We start from the raw sequence: 24,376 nt of genomic DNA, 5'->3' as shown, positions 1-24,376 counted from the left end.
TGTGTACTCACAGTTTATATATGGTGGTAGTTTTCTTTTCAGTTGATTGACCATTATTTCGTTTTACTTATCGAATTCTGTAATCTTACTATCATTTTATTCCACCCATGATAAAAATTAAAAATGGTTTAACTAAAAACGCGAAATCTCGCCAAGCCTACTTTGCTTGCACAATACCAAAACTATAACCCTAAACAAATTTGGCGAAACCTTTCAGCTGAGAATAAAAGGAATAAAGTAAATTCTTTCTCGGTTAAACGTTTTTCATTTTGTTCTACGATAATAAATGCAAGAAAATATTTTGCATACTGTCCATTCCAACTAAATGCTGCTGTAAAATGATTAGTTAAATTAATTTAAGATTAAAAAAAGCTCATATTCTTACAAATTCATACAAAACAATAAAAAATTTTACCTGGTATAACGTTATCCAATTTTGTGAATCCAGAGTTTTCTTGTTTACGCATCCACCATTTAATGCTTTTTTGAAAGAAATAAGGAAAACTAACATTATTTTGAGAAGCTCGAGAATACTACTAAGGGACGAATTAATTTCTGTAGCTGAAAGCAAACTAAGACACATCGATTGCGTTAATAAATACTCAGAACAAACTGCGTGTGTTTACGTCAACAGACACACGTGGAACGCAACGTGGCAATGTTTTAGTTCCATCGGCAGTTTTGTAAATCACCGCAAGGTAGCGTATTCGAGCGCTGGAGTTCCGAATGTTTGGGAAGGCTAGAATCGGGTGTTTTAGAATCGATTGATGTTGAGGAAAAAGGATAAATAAATAAAAAATATGGTTATATGGTTTGGGGGAAAAGGCAGACTAAATAAAAGAAATTGGTTCTTTTCGACGCAGATATTCCTATTCCTATTCAGAGTCACAACTGACTACAACTGTATTTATGTCGAGGACTGCATACTAAGTGCCTTGCCTCCATTATTTTATATACCAATAGATGGCAGCACCATCACCGGATCGAACAGTTAATGAGAATTTTGAACTAGTCCAGGAGCTAATAGCTACCTAGTACTAGCACCCCCAGAGGTATCGTTTCACTTGGAGGACATTGAGACCACGAGCATATTTAACGTCGCCCAGTCCTCTTTAATGACGACGGTGTTTACTTTAGGCGGTCTAGTAAGATTGGGTGCCGGGAACAATGAGCGCTGTGCATATTGGGTGCCAGGAACATTGGGCGCCGAGAACATTGGGCGCCGGGAACATTGGGAGTTAGGAAAGTTGGGCGCCGTCGACTCGTTCCCAAGAAACTCGGCGCCCAATCTTCCAATTTCGTACTGTAGATCAACTTTAATGAAAAATAGAAGTCCCTATTTTTCCTTGTAGTTGGCTCTTGTAGTTGGAACTTTTGGTTACAAATGGAAAGAACTGACTGTTGCTTAGCATTTTAAAACGATCAGTATGAATAACTAGGCTTTCCAGTTCCAGATTTCTGAAATGTTCAACCGGAACACCGGCATACTCTACGTCAAAATTATGAATGCTAGGGGTTGGATGCTGGAAACTGTTTTAGCGTAAAGAAGATCGTGTAAAGTGGGTGTAACGCCTGCATTATAAACGTAGAAAAGTAAAATCGAAGGACGAATGTCATTCAACGGTCAAGTGAAAAACACGAAGCCGTTATTCCTCAAAAAAAAAAAAAAAGCACGAGAAATAATAGCTATGGAGGAAAACAAAAAGAGCTTAGCAAATCTCTTCACTGTAACTTCTATTAGGAATTTCTTTTATATAGTATGGCAACAGTGAGGAGAAGTTAGAAAACAAAAACATCAACAAAGCAAACTGAAAGAAATTTAAAATACTTAATCAGTGAGTAAAATTGCTTTTAACTGTTACAATTTTGGAAAATGTAAGTCACATTTGCAAAGTATATGTGTTGATACCTCATTACGTTTTAAAATATAGAAAACTGTTTCGAAATGGTTCTGTTTGTATTGAGATTTCACACCAGAACCGTAGAACATCAGAAATTGAATTTTTGCGCGTTTCTTTCTACATTATGAAACCATTTTTTGATGAAACACAGAATGGTCCTTGGAATGAAAAAGTCAGACATTAACTTCCCACTATGATATTTGATATTCAAGATCTGTATTTAATTATTTTCAAAAATATTATAATTCTTTAAAAGATTGAGTTTAGTGTCGTATGTCTAGAAGTGACACGAGTAACTTGTGAAATGTTTCTACCATTTGCCTTTTCAGCGTGGTTCCGAAGTTTTGGGCAGTGGTCAGTTTATTCTGGCAATATCAGCAAGATGAAAACACACCAATGGGCTAGTCTTTGGTTTTTATAATGTTTTTTCCCCCCTTGAATCTTAAAGAATTGTTTGAATTGCAAACTGCAATGCAATACCCCTTGTTTCCTAAACTGGCATATTCATGTCAAATTTGAAATTTTCAGCTTTCAAAATTGCCAAGGTCTTCATTTTTGAGAAAAGTTTTCGGCGTGTGATAATAAGTACTTTTACAGTATTTAATTGCGAAAATCAATTCATAAAGTTTGATGTATATAATAAGTTCTGAAAGTTAATGAAGATGCTATCTTTTTTAATTCTAGTTTTGAACAATAACATTTATCTCAAAAATGTTATCTGTAACCAGAGAAAAAAGAGCCAATGCTGGCAGTCGTATGGCCACGTTATTGCAGAATGAAGAATCAGATGATTTTTATTCAAGTGCTTATGGTGGTTTTGAGGACGTAAGTTTTGTCTTTGCCTCTGTATAATCTAGTAATTAAACTGTTAAAAATTTTAGGCTTGTGTACAGCTTCATTTACAGCCAATTCAGTCTCAAAACTTTTCAAAAGGTATCATTTGAAAAATAGAAAAAAAAAAGAACTTTCTCAAATGATAAATTTGATATATATATTTATATATATATATATATATATATATATATATATATATATATATATAAAATTTACTTTTATACAAGTTTCACCGGTATATATCAGATGATATCTGATATTTATTTTGAAATTTTTAAAATATCATGATATTTTGATATTTATTTCTTCAACTACGGTATATTTTCAATATGAAAAATACATTAATCATTGTAATATTGTTCATTTCTTATTAAAAATAACCAAAAAGTTATGTAAGGGAAAAGGGGACACATGTGAACATGGTATGTTTTACTAGGATAAAGTCAAGCAAAAAATTTTGAAAAATTCTCAAGTAATGGCGGTACCAGCCCTACTTTTTAACCAAATTTTCAGAGCAAGGAGTCAGTTTATGCTCCTGTGGTAACAATTTCTTTGTTTTAGCAGATGCTGATGTACTTTAATCACTGTCTTTTTCTTGTAAAAACATATTTTAAACTAACTAATAAGCTAAGTTTAGTCATTGCAAACCATTATATGAACAATCATGTAAATTTGGCAATGTTTAAGTTTTGTAATTAAATTAATAATTTTTTATTTCTGAAAATTAGTTCTAAGGTAGATGGCCGGGCACTTGTGAACACAACATCTAGGGGCACATGTGAACAGTTCCCATATCCTCTCCACTATAAAAATATTAGTACAGGCTTACTAAAAGTGTTAAAACAGGTGTCAAGATTTATAATTATTATTTTGCTGCTATCAATTTGTAAATTTATTGTTAATTATTATTACATAATTATTAATTATTTATTTTATTATTTTTTAATTTTGAAAATTCTTTAATTACTAAATAGTAGGCCAACAATTTGGAGGTATATAATATTTGCTAGGAAAATAAAGACAAAATATTTTTCTAAAAGCTGAAGTTTAGAATAATTTTAAAATTCATCATAATATTCTGCATGAAGCTTAAACACACAATATAACAAGAAGAAAATTTACATAATAAAATATTCTTCGTATTGTTTAGTCTTGTAAGATTTTTTTCTTGTCAATCCAGTGATTAGAACATGCTATGAAACTTTAAAATTTGAGTGTTATATGATTCGAAAAATATATTTTATTTAATGATAGTTACTGTACAATTCAAACTGACACAATATAGGCTACAAACCCTTGAATATAATTGGTATATATATATATATATATATATATATATATATATATATATATATATATATATATATATATATATATATATATGCTTTTTTATAACAAGCTTTTCGTTGAAATATGATGCCCGTCCTGCATTTCTTAATCGTGTTCACATGTGCCTCAAGCTTGTTCACTTGTACCCCCCTATAGGGGCACATGTGAACGATTGAAGACAGTTTTTCAAAATTCCGTAAAGTGTGGAAATATTTTTTTAAAACTCTGAAAAAATTCCATTGCACAAAGAAAAGACTATTCAATTATGGGGACCCCATTTCTGTGAGAAATTGATAATATTTTCTGGGAAATTAAGAAACGAAAAAAATTGTTCACATGTGCCCCTTTTTCTCCTACTATATTTTTATGATGTATTTATACATCATTGATGTAACAGACCCTCCCCCAGGATTGGGCGGGAGGGCGCCGCGCCCAACTTGCCCTTTGATTCTTAGAACGCTCCCAACTTGCCGTTTTATCGGTAAAACGGTGCCCTAATTGCTTTTTTGTTCATGAACTGGCATCCTTTGGATTTAAGATTTTTACTAGAAAAAGGAAGGAGCCAGTGTCCCTTTCCATTGTTTTCCCACAATGACTTTCTTCTAAGTGAAAACAACGGACATCCGCCCCTCCCCCTCGCCTTTTAACTAGGATTGCCATTGAGCTGACTATTAGAAAAGCATGCCTTCCATTATCAGTTACCACAAGGGATAAAAAGTGGCCTACTGGGCATTCTAGAGACTTAACAATGTTCTTCCAAGGACCTTTCACTTTTGGGAACACTACTGATAAGCCACTGCTGAATTCCCAGAATCACTTCCTTGCTCCTTGCCTCAGGCTTCCCATCACCCTTTATTTAATAATGGAGGGCTGTAGCGAAGAATACTGGCTGTCATCCTTCCTCCTTATCGCTTCATGACAAGGGAAGTGTTTCTTTGTCCAATTGACATGTATGTTAAGAAAACTCTACTTCTCCTCCAGCCAGATAAACGTTAAGTTAGCCCTGCATTTTATAATCTTTCAAGCAAATTCATATTTTTAATAGTGCTTTTCCATTTTGAATTAGAATTAAGTAGATGCAATGGAGCGCCACAAATCCACCGACCTAAAATCCGCCAACGTCCTAAATCCGCGCCATTTTTTTCTCCGTTTTTTTCCTGCGCTGCGAATTTAATCTTTTTTTTTCCTTAAATTTTATTTCAGTTTAAATTAATCAAAATCACGATTATTTGCTGAAACAGCTGTTTCAGCGGATAATATGCTCTGTTTTATTATTATGCTTTATACGCACGCCGATAATTTTTTAATCTGAAAAATACGTTTGTATTTTTGCTCAGTTTTCTTCATATTGTGTACTACTCAAAAAATAATAAGAAATATCGAAAGCTGAAAGCAGATGCTAAAAGATTGCTGCAGATTAACAGCAAAACGCTAATATTTCGCGTGACACGTGGCATCAAAGAAACGCAAAAATATGAAAAAAATAAAATAATTCAGCATGTAAAAGTCAAATGTGGATGATTTTTGACATTTCAAATGAAAACAAATGACTTTTAATTATTGAAAATAAATACTAAGTGCTTTGAAACTGGTGCTGTTTATTGGTTTTTGTTTCCTTATGGTGGTGGTTACTCCAAAAGCAATTATTACTTTTGGATTTAAAAGTCTTAAGTTACAGCTAGTAACAGCTGAAAGAATTAGTTTTCCGCCCCCTCCCCCTTTTATAGTTCATTCTTTGTTTTCCAATTTAGAAATCAAAACTAAAAATTATTTAAAAAAAAAAAGCAGAATGTCCAAATTTTCAGATCATAATAATTTGTTTTACTTATGTATATCTGCTTACAAAACATTATTTAGCCACAAGCAGAAACTTTTACTTTATATATTAGGAAATCAATTATTTTACATAAACAAGCCATTCTTGCTTAATGAAATTGTTACCAAATGTTTGTGACATCTCAAAGTACTTTGTGGTAACTAATGTAAGTCTAATTCATGTTAAAGTGTGTCGTTGGGGAAAGTTATTATGTACATAATTCATCAAAATCTTAAGAGAAACATGAGTTAAGCTGTTAGATTTGCATCAATTACCACTCACATGCTCTCAAAACCAGCCTTAGCAAAATTTTGTACTGTTTTCTCTCCTTTTTTTCTTTCCTTTTTCTTGCAGATGCTAAAAATCCTATGGCTTTTAGTTGCTTTTTTTTAAACCCCCCTTTTACCCCCCCCCCTCCTCTTCCCCAATTTTTAGTCCCAATCGCCTCCTTTGAAAATGATTATAAACTATTCAAATGTCCTACAAAGTAATTCATAAATGTTTCAAAGTTTTTTTTGTTGCGACAGTAAGACATTTGAACCCAGGAATAACAGTAATATCCTACGACTATATCCACTGATGCTTTGAAGCTATAATTAACATGCCTTTTAGTTTCGAAAAAGTGCCCTTTTCTCAAAAAAGTGCCCTTTTTTGAAAAACAGCACCCTGCCCTTTTTTAATCCTAGGGGAAGCTGTGGATGTAACAAAGTAATATAATATTCCTTCTTTATTTTATATTCATAAAATGATTAGTAATGTAACAATTTTCATTCATACTATAAGTGCCTCATTAAATATTAAATGTTGGTCAGAAAAAAGTCTTATGACTGTGCACCGACTTAAGCATATTTTTTTTATTTCTGAATCATATAACTGTGTAAAATCGGCAAACAGAAGAAAAATGAGTGTAACAGCTAATACTAAATAAACTTCATTAAAAGTGATTAAAAAAAATTAAATGAAATATTTGATATAAATAATGAAAGAAGCGTTAATTTTAAGTCAACATATTGTAATAACAATGTAAGAAAATAAAGAGTGATTTGAAAATTCATTTACTATTTTGAAGACTAGTTTGTGTTGATTGAAAATATCGGATATCTATCAAAATATGGGATATTTTCGATATCTTCGAAAATATCATGATATTTTCGAACCCTGCTTTTTTAGGTCCCATTCTTCCTCCCGTGAGAATCCTTTTATTGTACCAATATATTTTTTTCCCCACAGTTATGGCAGTCACTAATTGTGATGTGTTATTACATAGTGAAAAGTTGAACTGCATTAGGGTAATGAACCTTTCACAAAACCCATTGAACCCATTTTATAGTAACCCATTTGAACCTTTCATTAAATTAGACATTGAGAAAATGGATTTTTCACAAGATAGATCTAAAAAGGCCTTTCGCAAAATAATTATCATGAAAAGTCATTAACATGAAAGCTATGTTCTTAAATGCATTAAAGCTCTTATTATTTTTTTACTTTCATTTTTACATATTTAATTTTAAGGAGGATCTGTGTACCTGTAGCCAGTGGCAGCAATTGAAGCTTATAAGGGGGGGGGGGGGCAAAAAAAAAGATAACTAAATAGGCCATAGGACTTTAAGCGGCAGCAAAAAAAATGAAAAATAAAAGTACAAAATTTTGTTAGGGCTGGTTTTGAAAGTATTGAAGCGGACAAGTGGACAACTTTTTCACATTTTCCCTTAGAGCTTGTACTCAATAACTTTCCTTGAAGAACCACTTAGACATGAGTTAGACTTACATTATTTACCCCAAAGCATTTTGAGATGTCACAAACACTTGGTAATAATTTCATCAAACAAGTAGCTTTTGTTTAAGTAAAACAATTGATTTTCTATTATCTAAACAATGAAGATATAAACTAGAAGTTATTTCTTGTGCTTAATCATGTGGGGAGGGGGGCAAAATGTATAGATCCAGGCCTGAACCAGCAATTTGCATAATCTGTTATCTGATGTGATCTTGTTGCAAGATAAGAAAACGAATGAGATCAAATTAAATGAAAATGCAAATCAATACCAAAAATACTTTTTTAAAATAATTTAATTAGAAATAATTCATAGCAGTAATAAGCCATCATTGCCCTTAACACAGATCAAGAATAATGGTTTTAACTATTAAGAGATGTCATCATCAGTCATCTCCATTCCCCCCTGCATAACCACAGAACTATCAGGCCTAATGTTTTAAAGAGCACATATTCCACATGTACTTGATGGGTTTGTATGACTCCTGGCATTGAAACCCCGTCTGCATTAACTTAATAATTAGAAAAAGTTTTCATAGCTAAAACCTTAAAATTTCTGGATCTTCATTTCTGATTTTTTGTTAATTCATTCTTTTGAAAAAAAATTAAAAATTAAAAACGTATTTAATAATGTACCCAAAAACTGAGAAAGTCTGTATTGCTGAAAAGGAAAAAGAAGTGTTTGGTAATGTTGACTGATATGTGATAAAAACTATTATTTGTTTGACTTACAGTAGCAGTCACATTTTAAAAAATATATTTATTTAATGTACTGCATTTTAAGGTATTAAAAAAAATTCAGAAATATTTTTAAATGCAGTTCCTGTACCTCCTACAAAAACTGGTTTAATTGTACATCTTATAACGTAGACAGTTTAAAAAAAAGGAAATTTTGAAAATACATTTCATATAATCTGATCTGACCCTTTTGCATTACTTAAGTTTCTCTTTTTGAAAAAAAAAAAGAAAAGACATAATAAAGATACAGTAAAACCCCTCCTAATGGACACCCCTCAAAGGCGGACACCCTTCTTAGGCGAACAATTTTAATTCCCTGGTTCCAAGGCAAATAACATTATTAAACCCCTGTCCCTGCTCATTAGAGGGATTTTACTGTACAATATATATGTTTTTTTATTTTATTATGTCTCTCTCATTAGGAAGCTGATGATGCAGAATATTCAGAAGAAGATGAGGAGAGTGAGGGGACAGATTCAGATATTTCAATTGATGAAAATGATGAACCAGTTTCTGATCACGAAGAGGAGGAAAACAAGAAACGAAAACGAAGAGTCGTGACTAAAGCTTACAAGGTGAAATTTATGCTTGACTTTCATAAAAACATATAAATCCTCCAAGTGATTTTATTCTGTATCATGTAGGCACTCTTAACTATTCTTAACTGATCTATAAACAATTTGAAATCATCAATAATATTGGACCACTTATAGCTAAATAATTCAAAGGTTTCTGTTAAGTTTCATTAATAAATTGTGTAAGTAAAATATGTAAAAAATGGAGAATAGACATTAGGGACCACTTTATATTTTGTATCAAATACAAATTGGTTTTGAGACATAATTTATTTTTGTATTAAGATGAAAAATGGAATTTTGTCTTTGTAGGGGTTTTACAGTCATTTAATTGTATTATATATAATTGTAATTGTATTGTACATGGATTAGTGATGCACCGACAAGTAAACTGGACAATTACTAACTACCAATTAATCAGTAAAATATAATCAGCTGCTGATTAATTATAATAATGATTTTTAATAACTACTAAAGGGTGTCCCGAAATTATCGCAAGATTTGAATTTGCCACAATTTTTGCTGTGAATTGTTGGCAGCCACGGAAAAAGAACAATTGGACAGCTGGGAGTTTAGGGTTAGTAAAAATGAAGTGTTATGCTATTATACAGCCAGCGAAACAATTCAATCACTGCATGAGGAATTTCCTGTTTGTGTACTCTCTCGTTTCGGTGATATGAATTGTACCCTAGATCATGTAATTTTACATCATTAGACTTCTCCCTATGGGGTTATTTGAAGTCAAACGTCTATGTCAGCAATCCCACAACCACCCGCGCATTACCTAATTGCGATATCCAGCGCCAATAACAGTAAACTGCTTGACCCGCCCAAACTTTCATTATTTTTCAAATAATTGTTCGATAATGAAAACGCATTATAGAATAGAAAACGCTTCATTTGTAATAACCCTAGACCCTCAGCTGCCAAATTGTTCTTTTTTCAAGATTGCCCACAATTTATTGCAAAAATGGCGACAAATTCAAATCTTGCTTTAATTTTGGGACACCCTTTATAACTTTTACATCAACTTTTTTTTTTCATTACAATTATAGTTCTTCAGAATTATTTAATAGCTTGTTTATTTCGATGAAGTTTCGATAATTTCTGGTAAGGTGCCAAGGACTTTAGTTATCAAGGTTACATAAGTGATGTCCTCACCAGAGCTCTTAATTTGATACGCTAAGTTTTCCACACTGGCAATATACCCAACAACAGTTTCATTTGTGTCCATCTTGAGTTGATGAAACTTGTCTAGCAAATGCATTTTGTTAAAATTAGATGCCTGCTGATAAATTGCATCTAATTTTCTCAGCATAGAGAGATGATGTGCAGCTTTCAATGAGCGTGATTTGCCTAATTCCCATTGCTTCAGTATTGGTGAACATAGTAGTGGCGTCATCTTTCTCCCCCTTTTCAATATCACGGATGGCTTTTGGGTTTTACTTTTAAGCCGCTTGCCACATTGTACACATCTTTAGCTTTTAGAGCACAACTTATTTGAAATTTCCATTGAGAATAGCTTTAGCCATAAAATTTGTCCATTGAATAAATGTCAAATCCAGCCATAATCAGTTTCTTTCAATACGATTTTACAGATAGGCTTAACAAACTGGCGAAACTTCAAATAGCAACTAATGCTAGGAAACGTTCAATTCTTACTTAACGTATGTAAGCGACATGGATGCGTTTGTGGGACACATAACCTGTCAATTAATCACACAGATTAATTACGAAAGTTGTATTTATTTAAATAATAAGTTAAGAACTGAATAACAACAATGTTAACTCGTACACACATACGGCTGAAATCTTCTGAACACTCTATAGATGCCAGGTTCATTACCGAAACAGATGAAAGAAATAAAAGTGCATGAAATAATAAACGTAAAACAAGGCTTAACTAAAGACAAGAAAGAATTAAGTAATACTTAGCATCAAGAAAATACAACATACAGCTATTTCAATAGCTATATGCTATATTTCCTTGATAATTTGTTTTATTTACATTGGTTTTTCATTTCAATCACATTACATAATGCCTACTAAAATTTTTATTGACTGAAAAAGATAGTGATTAAAAAAAATACAAAATATATGTTGTAACTATGCATAAACATGATAATTTAATTTAAAAAAAAGTTCTCCACATGTTTTTTTTCTAGGGGGGGGGGGGGTAGGTGGAATTGACACATTTTATATTAATAGTATTATTATTGTTAATTTATGACTACATGCTACCTTTTGTTGCAGAAAATTACTTTTGTTTAGTTTATGGCCTCGTTTGTTTTTAGTTCTGGGCATACTTAAAGTAATTTTAGTTTAAAAAAAATTGCGCCTGATTAATCAGTGAAAATTGGCTTATTGTAAATAATCAGCAAAATGGCTGATTACTGATTTCTGCTGATTAGTCATTGCACCTTCATGGCTTGGATATATGTTTTTGCCATGCGTTAGAACTCCAAGTTGTAGGTTTGGGACATTTACAGTTTGTACACCTTATCAGAACTTAAGAGCCAAAGACAAGAGACAGACCATGGTTAAAAAAAGAACAATATTTATTAAAACATACTAAACACCTCTGAAGTTACATGCACATACAAGTTTACCACCTACCACACCACCGGCAGTTTTACACATTGAGAATGCTGTTGCCACAAAAAGTTAACTTGAGAAATAGTTGAAATACATGATGAAATTGAAAAAATTGACACAAACACAAATCATAATTGGCGATAACAACCACTAGCGCTGAAGTATGTCAAAAAAACTAAATTCTTTAAATTTTGTTTCTACAACCTATGTTATTTAAAATTTTCAAGATGTGCATCAATGTTACATATTCATTGAAAAGAAGTCACAAGCATTAACCAATTTTGTGAAATTTGTTTACATATGGAAATGTTGGATGTATAATTTTTTTTAATGCTTTACCAAGTTTTTTTTTTTATGCTACCAGCTAAAGTTTCAATTTACTGTAACTAAACAGGAAAAAAAAAAAAAAAAAAAAACTTTTATTAGTAACTCTTCTTAACTCAAAATCATCTTTTTTTATAACACATATTAAAAAGGAATATAACTCTGGCTTTTCTTTTTTTTTCTTTCTAATTTTTAACTAACATTTAAAAAAAAAATTCAATCAACAATTTAATTGCTTGGCATGTAATTTCTGTTTTATTTAACCATAAATGTATCTTTTATTACTTTGCATTATTTATCTGTTTTTAGGAGCCCAAAAAGGAAAAGGCTGAAAAAGCAGTAAAAAAACCTATTTCTAGACCATCAACAAGTGCACCAGCTGTCACTGTGGCAAATATTGGTGATTTAAATACTTTAATCAGTCATAATTGTTGCAAATGATAGTTTCATGTAAATTCTGTTACAGCGAAGTAAGAAGTACATACTTGATATTTCAGAGAAGAAAAGGATGAGAGAATCAACTACTCAGAAATCACTGCAAGTAAAGCAAAGAACTCAAGCCAAGGAAAACCTCAAAAATCAGGAACAGAAGAAAAAGCCGTTAGAAAAACATCATCTGACTCAGGAACAGCTTCTTGAAGAAGCAAAAATTACTGAAATGAAAAATCTGAAATCTTTAGGTAATATTTTTAGAAAATTATAAGGAGACAGGGGGGGGGGGGGGGAGGGGAGGTGAGATTCAAGTAGATTAAAACATAGTACTTGTTTAAAAAAAAATTGATTAAAAGTACAATCAGCGATGTTAGATATGCAAAAATTTTCAAATTTTGAGTTACTAAAAATGAAAGTGCAAAAGGATGTAAGTCTATGGATGTCAGGGGTTGAAATAGAGCACAGGATTGCTCAAAACGCGCACAAAATCAGTAAATCCCACGCAATCCAAAGGTCCATGCAGGATTCGCCCCCCCCCCCCCCATAAATTCTTAAACTCGATAACGAACCCCAGACCGGAAAAACGGAGAAGATAAAAAAAATTTCAAAATCCATTTTCATTTTGGAAAGATGAAAGAAATTTAATAAAGCATCCTTAAATTCAAAACAATTCAAGTTACATCGATGAATTCCGATTTGCTGGCATCAACCTATTCCGATCCGCCGACATCAACCAATTCCGATCCCACAACAACTGATTCCGATCCACCGATCGAAATGCGATCCGAAAGCTGCTGGAAATGACAGTCCATTTTCAATAGTTAAAGGCAATTTTTTACTTTAACTTTTTGTTAGTCAGAAAAAAAGTAGAAATATTATTTTAATCAACAGGGACCGAACCCCATTCGGATAATTAGATCCAGAAAATGGTCTATTTAAAAAAAATGATTGAGTGTATGTGTTGTAAAATATTTTTTTTCAAACTAGCCGCCTGTGGCGACCAGCTGGTCCACCTTTTTGCTCCATTGCCTTTTTGCGCCAGGGTTGCCACCTTTGGCGGCTACTTAGACAATTTTGCGACGTTATTGATCAATGTTTTTCTCTATATATCAATAATATACAAATACAAATACAAATACAAATGTGACGACCAGCAACAGGCACTGGGCCCAGCTAGGCTGGTCCTAGTCAATTAATTAGTCCCCAATGAAGATCAATGGCCCTCTTAAAGCTATCCACTCCCTTGCTCATTACCGCCTCTTCCGGTAGGCTATTCCAAGTGCCCACGACCCTGCTAAAGTAGTAATTTTTCCTGATTTCCAAGTTAGCCTGAGATTTAAATAGCTTAAAACAATGACCCCTTGTCCTGCTTTCCCCGCAAAAATTTAATCCATTTACATCTTTCATTTTGATAAATTTAAATAACTGAATCATGTCCCCTCTGACTCTCCTTTGCTCCAGGCTATACATGTTAAGCCTATTAAGTCTGCTATCATAATCTAAATCTGAGAGTCCCCTTACTAATTTAGTTACCCTTCTTTGAACCCTTTCCAATACAAAAATATCTTTCTTCAGATAAGGCGACCAAAACTGAACAGCATACTCCAAATGAGGTCTTACTAAACTCCTATATAAAGGCAGAAGAACTTTCTTAGATTTGTTTGAAATAGATCTATTGATGAACCCAAGCATTTTGTTGGCTTTGTTACTAGCAATACTGCACTGTTGACTAAACTTGAAGTCCTGATTTATAAAGACACCCAGATCCATAACATTTTCTGCCTGATTTATGACTGAACCCTGTAAACGATATCTCATACGCTTATTTCCATGACCTAAGTGTAGCACTTGACATTTCCCTACATTAACTGCCATACCCCATTTATCTGCCCACTTAGTAATATGATCTAAATCCTCTTGCAGCTGTTTTACTTGATCTTCATTTTCGACAATCCCCATAACTTTTACATCGTCACCTTTCTATACCAATGTTGCCGCCTTTGGTGGCTGCTTAAATAAATTTCGTGGCAGTATCAATCAATCCATATCTATCTATATCATTAGTTGTTTGAATGAAATATTTTCTAGATCTATCTCCAGTTCTGTCATTTGGAATATTTTTAAAGGAGGGGGAGGGGAGACACAAACCGCATACTCTTCATGCAAATTTTGTCAAAAAATAACAAAAAGCACTTCCACTTTTATGTGAAAGCATTGTCTTTTCAAAGTCATGGTATGTGTGTGGGAAGGGCATTGACACCCGTTGAAGTTCCTTAAATGACGGGCATGTCTCTTTCTTACTATCCATCTACTATATCGACCTCTATATTTGTCTATCAATCTATCTATCCGATCTATGCATATCTACCTCTGACATTAATTAACAATCTTTTTTTGTTTATATAAGTATTAATTCGAAAAAAAAAACATTTTTGTCCACCCAATCTCTATCTATCTCTGTATCTACCTAACCTAACCCCCAATCCGTAACAGAAACAAAGATCCTGTAAAAAAACGCGGGCTTAATTTATTTAATTAAAATAGCCAGCAAAAAAAAAGGCTCTATGTTCCCCGTAGTGTGCAAAAAGTAGCACTTGCAAAAAGATAAAAAACTAAATTTAAATCATAATTTACTTCACAGTAATAAAATTTAACAATGTGAATAAGTTATTGGACATGATTACATTAATATATATATATTACATAGTAGAAATTAAATTTAATAGAAAATTCAAAAGAAATGCTTGGAGACATGCATATAAAATGAAGATTTATGGACTAAAAACATTTTACTGTTATATTTTTTGAGTTTGTCACCCCATAGTAAAATATTTATGTACTCTGCATGTTTTATGAATATGTTAATGTAATACAAATTAGTACTTTTGTAGGATTGTGGGTACTCAGAACAGTGAACCAGAAGAGGCTACAATGAGCAAGGAGGTAGATAGCTTTAAAATGGCCATTAATCTTCATTGGGGACTAATAAATTGACTAGGAACAGCCTACCTGTGTTCAGAGCCTGTTGCTGATCATCATATTTGTATTTGTAATACAAAAACAGATTTCACTTCATGTCAACATTTCCTTTATTAATATCAAGTAGTTTTTTTTTTTTTTAACTATGATTTTAATGTTTTGAGAGACTCCAAACTTTAAAAACTTTTTATTTCTACGTTTTAATTTTATAAATGCATTTATTATGGGCAATAAACCTCCACATCATAAATAAACGTCTTAAAATGCACAGCTGATGTGTTTGTTTCTATAAATACTGTTCATGCATTATAACTAATTAACACTCATTTGATTTATATAACACATTTACATAAACTTCAACTGATCTTAATTTTTTCATTTTCACTTTAAAATTTTTTTCAATCAATTTTATATATACATATTTATTTATGCTATTTTTATATTAAAACAGTACTTGAATAGGAAGAATCTATATAATTATTTATTATTTTCAAACTTCAAATTTTTAACTAAAAACTTTCAGTTTACCGAAAAATGTACAAAATGACATTTTGTCCGGGACGGTTTTTTCCGGGGTGGACAAAACAGGACAACCCTGCTTCCATGTCCTTTTTCCAGTTCAGTAAGCAAAAGCTTGTATGACTACTTTTTAAGCCTGATATATCATCGCCTCAGAGCAACAGTAAGATATCTATTCCCAGAAATAATACTAAGATATCTTACTGTTGCTCTGAGGCGACGATATGCTCAAATATATGCTATAAGCATTAATGCTTTTTAAACAATGTTTAGTTTTCTTAAACATTGTGTGATATTCATTGAAAGTTAAATGTTTAAAGCAGTAAAATAAAAGCCTGAACTTGGGGTGGGGGGGGGGGGGGAGTTTTCCACATTGAAATATCACTTGCCAATTTTTTAAATATATTGTTCTTTCCCTTTCCAGAGATGTTTCAGCGTTTGGAACTTGAGAAAAAAAAGTCGAAAGTTGTAAAACGTGCTTTTACTGGACCAGCCATACGATTTCATTCAGTTACAATGCCCCTAATTGAAGAAGTGGAAACTGAAAATGGGTAATGTATTGTTACAAAATTTGAATGAAAGAGACCTTTTTCAGTAATTATTCTTGTTTCTGTCCAATAACTTACAGTGTAGTTGGTTTTCAGCCAACTGTTAGCGTTTTCGTTGTTATGAATTGAGAATTACTATATTTTAAATAAACCATTATGTTCTCGAATAAAGTACAAGGCTCTCAGCTGGTCCTTTTCCTCTCCAAAAAGTCCCTTTTTTTGACTCGAGTTCTTTAAAGATTTTTTAAAAGTGTGATCCCTTTTTCCCTTTAAATTTCTGTTTTATTTTGAAATTTCTTTGTAGTCTGTATAATCCGTTTTTTTTTTCAGCCCATACTACAATAATTTGCAAATTTTGAGCTAGAGTTAAACAATAATTGGTGGGTGCACGAAATTCAATCAGCATAGTTCTTTGTTCTCGGCAAAAATAAATGTAATGAAATTTTTTTTCTTGCCGATTAATTGGTAAAAATTATGCAATAAAAAAATTTTTGTGTGTATGTTTTAGAATTTAGTTCTTTTTGGAACAAAGGGACTAGAATTTACAAATAAGGTGGTTCTTAAAAAAATAAGAAAATTCGTTTAAAGCTTTTTAATTTGGGATTTTAGGTATAATTATAAATTTTAACTAATGTTTTAAATATTAATAGAAGTAACTTCAATAATTAGATTTTTACCGCATCATTTTTTAAAAAATGTAAAAAGGTTCCTGTGAATATATGAGTTAAAAAAAAAAAAAAAGACGGTGATAGGGATGGTTGGTAACTTACTGGTCATTACCTTCTTTTTTGAGTCAAACTCAAAAAAGACACAACAAAAGCACAACTGTTTGCAGACTCTCATTAGTTTTCTACACTAATTTTAGTTTCCAGTTTGTTAGTAATCTCAGTTTCAATGAGATAACATATGGCTCCAGTTCTGTTATTGACAATTCTAGACCGATGAGTCCATAACAAGCATAAAACTTCAGTCTGTAGATATCATAAACGGGCTTTCAGTATTTTGCATCCTTACTCTTTGTGTTAAATACTTCTATGCCTTTTATTACATCCATAATGCAATATTGATTTCAAGTGCAATTTCTGTTCCACTCCAAAATTGTAGTAGTTGTTTATAACACTAGGGGGCTCCACCCAAAGCTCATTGACGCTCACCAGCCCCTGAAGATTGCTTTGCAACCTTATATGATTCCCAAAGATTTAAATCAACCTTTAGAAATAATCAGATTAAAAAACGAGTTCCGTCTTGAACAAAATGAAAATGACCCTCTCTCTCTGAAAGAAAATAGAATATAAGTAAAGAGCTCATAATTAGAACACAATTTTGCTCCCATCCGAAGACAAATATAACTTGATAGAAATACACATAACCAAGATATTTATACAAAAAAAAAAACCCTTTAAAGAGCACCCCTTTCCGGGGTTCCGAAGTAACTTGTACTGACTTGTACAGCTATAGGTGCATAGGGGCTCCTGAGCATTGCAAATTGACAGTTTTGTATGCTTGAAAAGTTGCTTTGAAATTCATGATCTCTAGTAATGTATTTTGCTCTTTAACTCTGGGATTGAACTGAGTTGCTCCTAGGAGTTTCCTCTAAAATAGAAACCTTTATATCTGCTGTTCTAATTAATTGAGAAAATTGGAACTATAAGTGCTACAGGATCTCTTGGATGCATGCCCGCCACAGACATCCTTTCACATTTTTTCAGATGTTGTTTTTACTAGTGTACTTCTTTTCTTGTTCTTAGATGTAGTGTTCCTTTTTTTAGTACGTAGTTTCTCTACATTAAAAATAAAAAATGAAATAAAAAAAAAGAAAAACATAAACTAAACAAAATCTAAGGCTCATTAATATTTGCACAGATTAAAAAAATAAGTCATCCCCTCAGAGCAACAGTAAGATATCTTAGTGTTATTTCTGGGATTAGATATCTTACTGTTGATCTGAAGTGACAAAGTATGCAACATGCATTAAATCAAAATGTTCCACTGCTTAAAGATGTGTGCTTTTGTTATTTTGGTTTTAAACAAAAAATACCACATCTAAGTAAGATTTTAAAGGTTTCTTTTGTCAGTTTATTGGACCTTGATGTTGTAGGGCAATGATATGCCAGTCCTATGAATTTGTAAGAGTAGGATTTTCTTTGCAAAAATTTCTTCTTAGAAAAGTTTGTACTTTATCAAACATTTGTTTGATCATATCAAGCCTGTTAGTTTTTTTTTATTTGGAATTATCATTGTCATTTATCAGGTTGTTGTGGAGATATAGTTCTGAAGTATGATATAAAATAACCATGGTCTTTATCTTCTGCAGTTTAGTTAACTCCTATCCAGGGTTCACCGATATATATTGGTCAATATACATCATGATATATATCAGGATATATATCAGATATTTATTTTGAAAATATGATATTTTGATATTTTCGATATTTATTTTTTCAACTACCGTACCTTCAATATAAAAATTATATTAATCACAGTAATATTGCTCATTTATTATTAATAATAACCAAAAAGTTATGTACTATATTTTTATGATGTATTAATACATCATTAATATAAAGTAATATAATATTCCTTTTTTACTTGTATTTTATGTTCATAAAATTGAGTAATGTAACAATTTTATTCACATTAAAAGTGCCTAATTAAATATTAAACGGAGGTCAAATCTAAAGAAAATGTCTTATGACTGCACCGACTAATGCATATGTTTTATTTCTGAATCATATAACTGTAAAAATAGCTAACAGAAGAAAAATGAGTAAATCAGCTAATGCTGAATTAACTCCATTAAAATTTATTAAAATGAAAAATGAAATATTGGATATCTCTACTAATAATAAAGCTGAAAGTCTATCTTGATTTCTGTCCAGATCTCTGTGAGGCGCATAGCGCCTAGACCGTTCGGCCGATTTTCATGAAATTTGGTACAAAGTTAGTTAGTATCATGGGAGTGTGCACCTCGAAGCAATTTTTCGAAAATTCGATTTTGTTCTCTTTCTATTTCAATTTTAAGAACATTTTCCGTAGCAATATTATCAAAAGATGGACGAGTAAGATACGAAATTTTCATGACGTGAAACCGTAACATGGGAAGAGCAAATGAACATAGCCAATTGGCAAGAAATTCATCATTCATTATTTGTAAATATACAGGCGAACCAAATGACCTTTTGATTTTCTACTTCAGCCAAAACCGTGCGGGTGCCGCTAGTAAATAAAGTTCATATATTGTAATAATATAAGAAAATAAAGACTGAGATTTGAGGATGTTTATATTAATGCATCCTCATTGCTGATTGAAAATATAGGATACATATTAAAATATCCGATATATAGCAAAATATAGGATATTTTCGATATTTTCGAAAATATCAAGTGTGACCAAGCAGAGGCATGGCTTTTTCACACTCGCCGACTTGTTGATCAGAGGAGAAAATTTTTCAGTCTTTTGACAGATATCCGTCGTAAAAAAAATTGAGACAAAATGAGACGGGACAGGATAAACTTTAAAAAATAGCAAAAGAACAGTGAATGAGCAAAGTCTGGGGAAAGTTTAGACAAATTAGCATTTTTATTAAATTTGTATTATATAAAGTGATCATATTAACAAGAAAACTACTTCTCGTTATCTACTGATTAAAAATAAATCATTCTTAAATAAAAAATAATTTGTTATAAATTTATTTCTTAAGGAATTATTATTTTTCAGTGTGCTTATATATTTTTTATTTTTGAACTCTTTTTGAAGAAAAAAAGTTCTTATTTTTAATTTACAGTGGAACCTGTGTAAGTGATCACTTGTGATGCAGTACTTAGTAGTCAACTTATGGAGGGTGGTAGTGATTTTTTTTTTTTTTTTTTGTCATTTCTTGCACCATGCATTCATTTTTTAACTAATTGAAATACTTTAAACTCACTTTCATTCTTTAGCATTACTTTAAAAGTATGGGGGAAGTGTTATTTAAATATTTTTAGAGATTATTTACCAGAATCACATATAAAGTATCATACTAATTTAAAATTTCTGTAAATCAATCAAAAAAGGTGTTTATTGTTTATGAAAAACTACTTACTTGACATTAACAATTTCTAAAAATTTACATCCAGTCAAAATTGACTTTAATTCTTTGTTTTATTTTTCTTAAACATTTGTAACCATGGTAATCTACTTTTCAATAAAATAATTCCTTTGAAGTTTGGTGCATTTTCTAAGACTTAATATTAGCCCAATACATGAAATACACCGGCAGCTCAATCATTCCAGCCGAGGCCTGCACTTTCGTGCTTATTAGCACTCATCAGCCCGGCATAGGAAGTGACTGAGCTGGAGGGCAGTAACTTACTGAAAATACCATGCCTTGCCTTCAATCTTCGAGTTGAACCAAACCATTGCTTGGTCACTCGTCTGGTCAGCGCTAATTTTATATTAGCTACCAGTTTGTTTCGCACTCTTAGCTTCCTTAAGATGTTTTCCACCTCCAGCTCAGTCACTTCCTTTGCCGGGATGATGAGTGCTAATAAGCACGAAACTGCAGTCCTCTGCTGGAATGACTGAGCTGGCAGAGTATTTCATGTATTTCTGCCGTAGCCCTGACAATAGGGGGGTAACTTACTGAAAATTAGCCCATTGTTTTTCGATGGAACATAAATATCCATAGGTTTTTCTAAAATGTCTTGTTGCTTCCTTGAGGCATTTTTTATTAAACTTTTAGTACAATCTAATCCTTCAGCGAATTACTCGACTTACAAAGGGTTTTTTACAATACTCCAAACCAAAGTTGGTGTACATTAGTAATCAAGATAGACAGTTTGTCAAGTTACAAAGGTTTTATTTCATTAATATAAGACAGAACTAATTCCATTCCTGACAAAAGCGGCCAACTTAGACCATGGATGCAAGTTCACTGATTTGCTCAAGACAGAAATTATTTTAAGTTAGAAAAAAAAATGAGATTTCTAATGCTAATGAGATCAATCTCAAAATAGCTTTTTTTTTTGTATTTGGCATTTTTTAATTTCCATGCTTTCAACTTTTTTCTCTTTTATGTGTTTTTCTTTTATTGATTTACAACCATTATGCATAAATGTTGATGCTTGCAGTGAGTTCGCAGTAACAGAGCTACCTAAAACAAAGCATGTCTAAAAGCCACGCCTCTAGCAGCATGTAGCAAACAAAACAAGCCCATAGCGAAAAATTGAGAGAATGTCGATGTAAATTCGTGGTTATAGAACGGTATGATAAATAAAGCATATTTTTCAAATGCATAATTTTCCTTCTTTTTTTTTCCCCCAAGTGAAACCTGAAGGAAAATCGAATCGGTTTCCGTCCGGCCCTCCATCTCGGAAATTTCATCAAGACGGAAATCCGTCCTGAGACGGAAGGTCTTGTACCCATGACTTAGACAGGTGGTCAACTTAACAAGTTTTACTGTATTGATTTCAGTATTCAAGCCTTTTGTCCACTTAAAAATTAAATTTGCCCTCCTCGCCCCTTTTAATTAAAAAAAATTGCCATCTTGAAAATTTCCGAACTTTTACCCTTGAAATTGGTGCAAGATATCGATGGTCAAGGTATCCTAAACCCTGGTATGGCGTTTGCCATACCAGTTCCAGAGCCACCAATAGTGAACATTCAAAACTGCCAAATAATAATTTATTTTAAGTAAATTTGCAATTTATCATAACACTGTAGATCCTTTCATAATGTTTTGTGGGGTCTATTATATCTATTATTCCATTGAAGCATATTAACAACATACTGTAAAGTTAAAGAGATACAAACAACACTAATGAAACACAAAAATTACAAATTATTGTGTACATTTGTTTCAGGCTTAGGAAGAGTTCTTTTTTCAATGGGAAAAAACTGGGCCTATAAATGAAAGAACATCCAAAACACTCATCCATCTCTTTCGACTCCGCAATGTGATATGCAATAATTTGTAATTTTATCGCCCCTAAGCCAGGCTTAGGCAGAACTGCATGCAGTATACCAGACAGCCCAGTATTTTGAACCCCACCATGCTGCGGACACTCGCTGGTGAGAAATTTACTTTATCTACCAGTTTGTTGGCACTCTCAGCTTCAATGAGATGACATCTGCCTCCAGCTCGGTTATTCACTAATCTAGACTGATGAGATCAATAAGAAGAGAACTGCAGTCTCTGGATATAATAACTAGGCTGTATGGTACATTGCATGTAGCTTATGTCTGTATATTTTCAACACAAATATTGTTCTATTTCTTACACTGAAAAGTTGTTGAAATTAGTTTCTCATTCATTTCTCATAAATTATCTTTCAGGCGGAAAGAAACTAAAACTGTTGGGAAATGTTCTAGAAATTTTATTACATTTACTGAGGAAAGTACGATGAAAGAAATTTTCAATTTTGAAAAGCCCAAGCCAGTTACTAAGAGTACATGTATAGTAACTAGACTTCCTGCCAGGTACTTTGATCCTTTGACCAAACAACCATCTGCAAATCTTGGGGCATTCCGTGTCATTAGAGAGGCTTATTACTCGCAGCTTGAAAAAAAAGTGGATCCACGACAGCCCCACATTGCAAAGTGGCTGGAATGGAGGAAAAAAATGAAAGCTGCAAAACAAACTTTAAAGACCATCAAAGCTCCTCAACATTAGTGCTGTTTTTACTTTTTGATATTGGCTGTAAATAATTGTAAATATTTCACTTTAAATAAAGAATTGAATTTCAATGATTTCTCTTTGACATATTTAAATACCTTTTAATGTGTAGACAAATAATGCACAGTAACCCCTTGTTATGTCTCTCTTTTGGATTTATTGCGTTTTTTTTTTTTTTTTTTTTGTGTCGCGAAAAATTATATTTAAAAAAATTTTGCTGAACATTTGACGTCACTGAAAAAGAAATGTTTTTTTTTTTTTTTTCAGAAAAAGTATCTAACTCTTTTTACTAATCAGTGAACATACTAACTGGCATATTTTTTATACACTTAATTCAATGTAGCTTAAGCTGCAACTTTTGATTTGTATTCCATCACAAAACAATAAAAAATACATATGCATATTGTTTTAAAAGAAAAATGGGTAGAGTAATTTATTTTGTTTATATTAAGAAAATCCTTCTAATATGATAATAAATCAATCTGTTTGTAAGTATACTTTTGTTACTATTTTTCATCATACTAATAAAAATATTGAAAATAAATGTACTTTCAAACGCAAAGGAGGCTTTGTGATTAAAAGTTCTTCATTTTTGGTTAAAAATTCTTAGTGTACTTAACAGGCCCTTCATTGATGGGACACAGGAGGAGCAGTAACGCCCCCCCCCCCAGACTTTGAAAAGTAATTGTATTTACATATGAGTAGTAGTTCATTGTAAAATTGGTCATTCTTTATTATATTTTTAAAACGTGTGTTTGTTTGCTAAATGGTATCACATTTAGCTATAGCATTTAGTATAAAAACGAAGCAAAGCACTTGATTAGTTAGTACCTAATGACTGTTAGTAGCTGAACTCTTGTATTTTTTTCCCAAGTAAAAACCTGCAAAGGGCTTCATATAAAAAGGCATGATAAAATCATTGTCAAGGAGATACACCACATCTCAAATTAACAACACATACTGGTCTGTGTAATTTTTTGGTATGATTGAAATTCAGTATAAATGCCCCTCCCTTGGAAAAACTTAAAATGATGGGGCCGATACCTAGTACTTAGCTTTAAAACAAATGTCTTAGAAAGGTGAAAAAAGATTTCACCATTAGTGCAAGTATTGAGTTATACTTAAAAGTTGCAAAAATTTTACAACATGAATGCATCTAGATTGAATTTATATAGAGTGAAACTTCGGTAAATCGACCCGCGGATAACTCGACTACCTCAGTAACTCAACATTTATCTTTATTATGGTTGGCCCAGTGCTAATTTCGAAGGGCAAAAACCTCTCTAGCTTGACACACATTTGCAGAAATCCCTATAAAACGACATCCAATTCATTGCTATTCTAGTCCATTTTTTGCTA

The 24,376-nt window shown here is 32.1% G+C and overlaps 1 protein-coding gene across 2 annotated transcripts; it reads left to right on the top strand.

Moving 5' to 3' along the window:
- The first annotated feature begins 1,770 nt into the window (after positions 1-1,770).
- On the top strand, positions 1,771-23,078 carry LOC129224611 (vacuolar protein sorting-associated protein 72 homolog). Of its 2 annotated transcripts, none has more exons than XM_054859096.1 (7): positions 1,771-1,875; positions 2,586-2,726; positions 8,815-8,967; positions 12,196-12,286; positions 12,384-12,566; positions 16,241-16,367; positions 22,678-23,078. In XM_054859096.1, exons 2-7 carry the CDS (start codon positions 2,613-2,615, stop codon positions 23,012-23,014), a joined length of 1,005 nt encoding a protein of 334 aa, XP_054715071.1. In that variant the 5' UTR covers positions 1,771-1,875; positions 2,586-2,612; the 3' UTR covers positions 23,015-23,078. The 2 variants fall into 2 exon arrangements, with proteins under 2 accessions (XP_054715071.1, XP_054715072.1); XM_054859097.1 differs by having other exon boundaries at positions 1,775-1,835.
- The last annotated feature ends 1,298 nt before the right edge of the window (positions 23,079-24,376 follow it).

The sequence above is a fragment of the Uloborus diversus genome, chromosome 6 (assembly GCF_026930045.1).
Source record: "Uloborus diversus isolate 005 chromosome 6, Udiv.v.3.1, whole genome shotgun sequence".
In the NCBI taxonomy this organism is placed as follows: domain Eukaryota; kingdom Metazoa; phylum Arthropoda; class Arachnida; order Araneae; family Uloboridae; genus Uloborus; species Uloborus diversus.
The sequence above is the reverse complement of the archived record's forward strand: the minus strand, read 5'-3'. Positions and strand labels throughout refer to the sequence as shown.

What these genes read in the sequence shown, in the direction of transcription:
- LOC129224611 (XM_054859096.1), top strand. Translation starts at nt 2,613, where the DNA reads ATGTTATCTGTAACCAGAGAAAAAAGAGCCAATGCTGGCAGTCGTATG. An exon ending in CTTATGGTGGTTTTGAGGAC is followed by an intron (nt 2,727 to 8,814) that starts GTAAGTTTTGTC and finishes CTCTCTCATTAG; the next exon opens with GAAGCTGATGATGCAGAATA. An exon ending in GAAGTGGAAACTGAAAATGG is followed by an intron (nt 16,368 to 22,677) that starts GTAATGTATTGT and finishes ATTATCTTTCAG; the next exon opens with GCGGAAAGAAACTAAAACTG.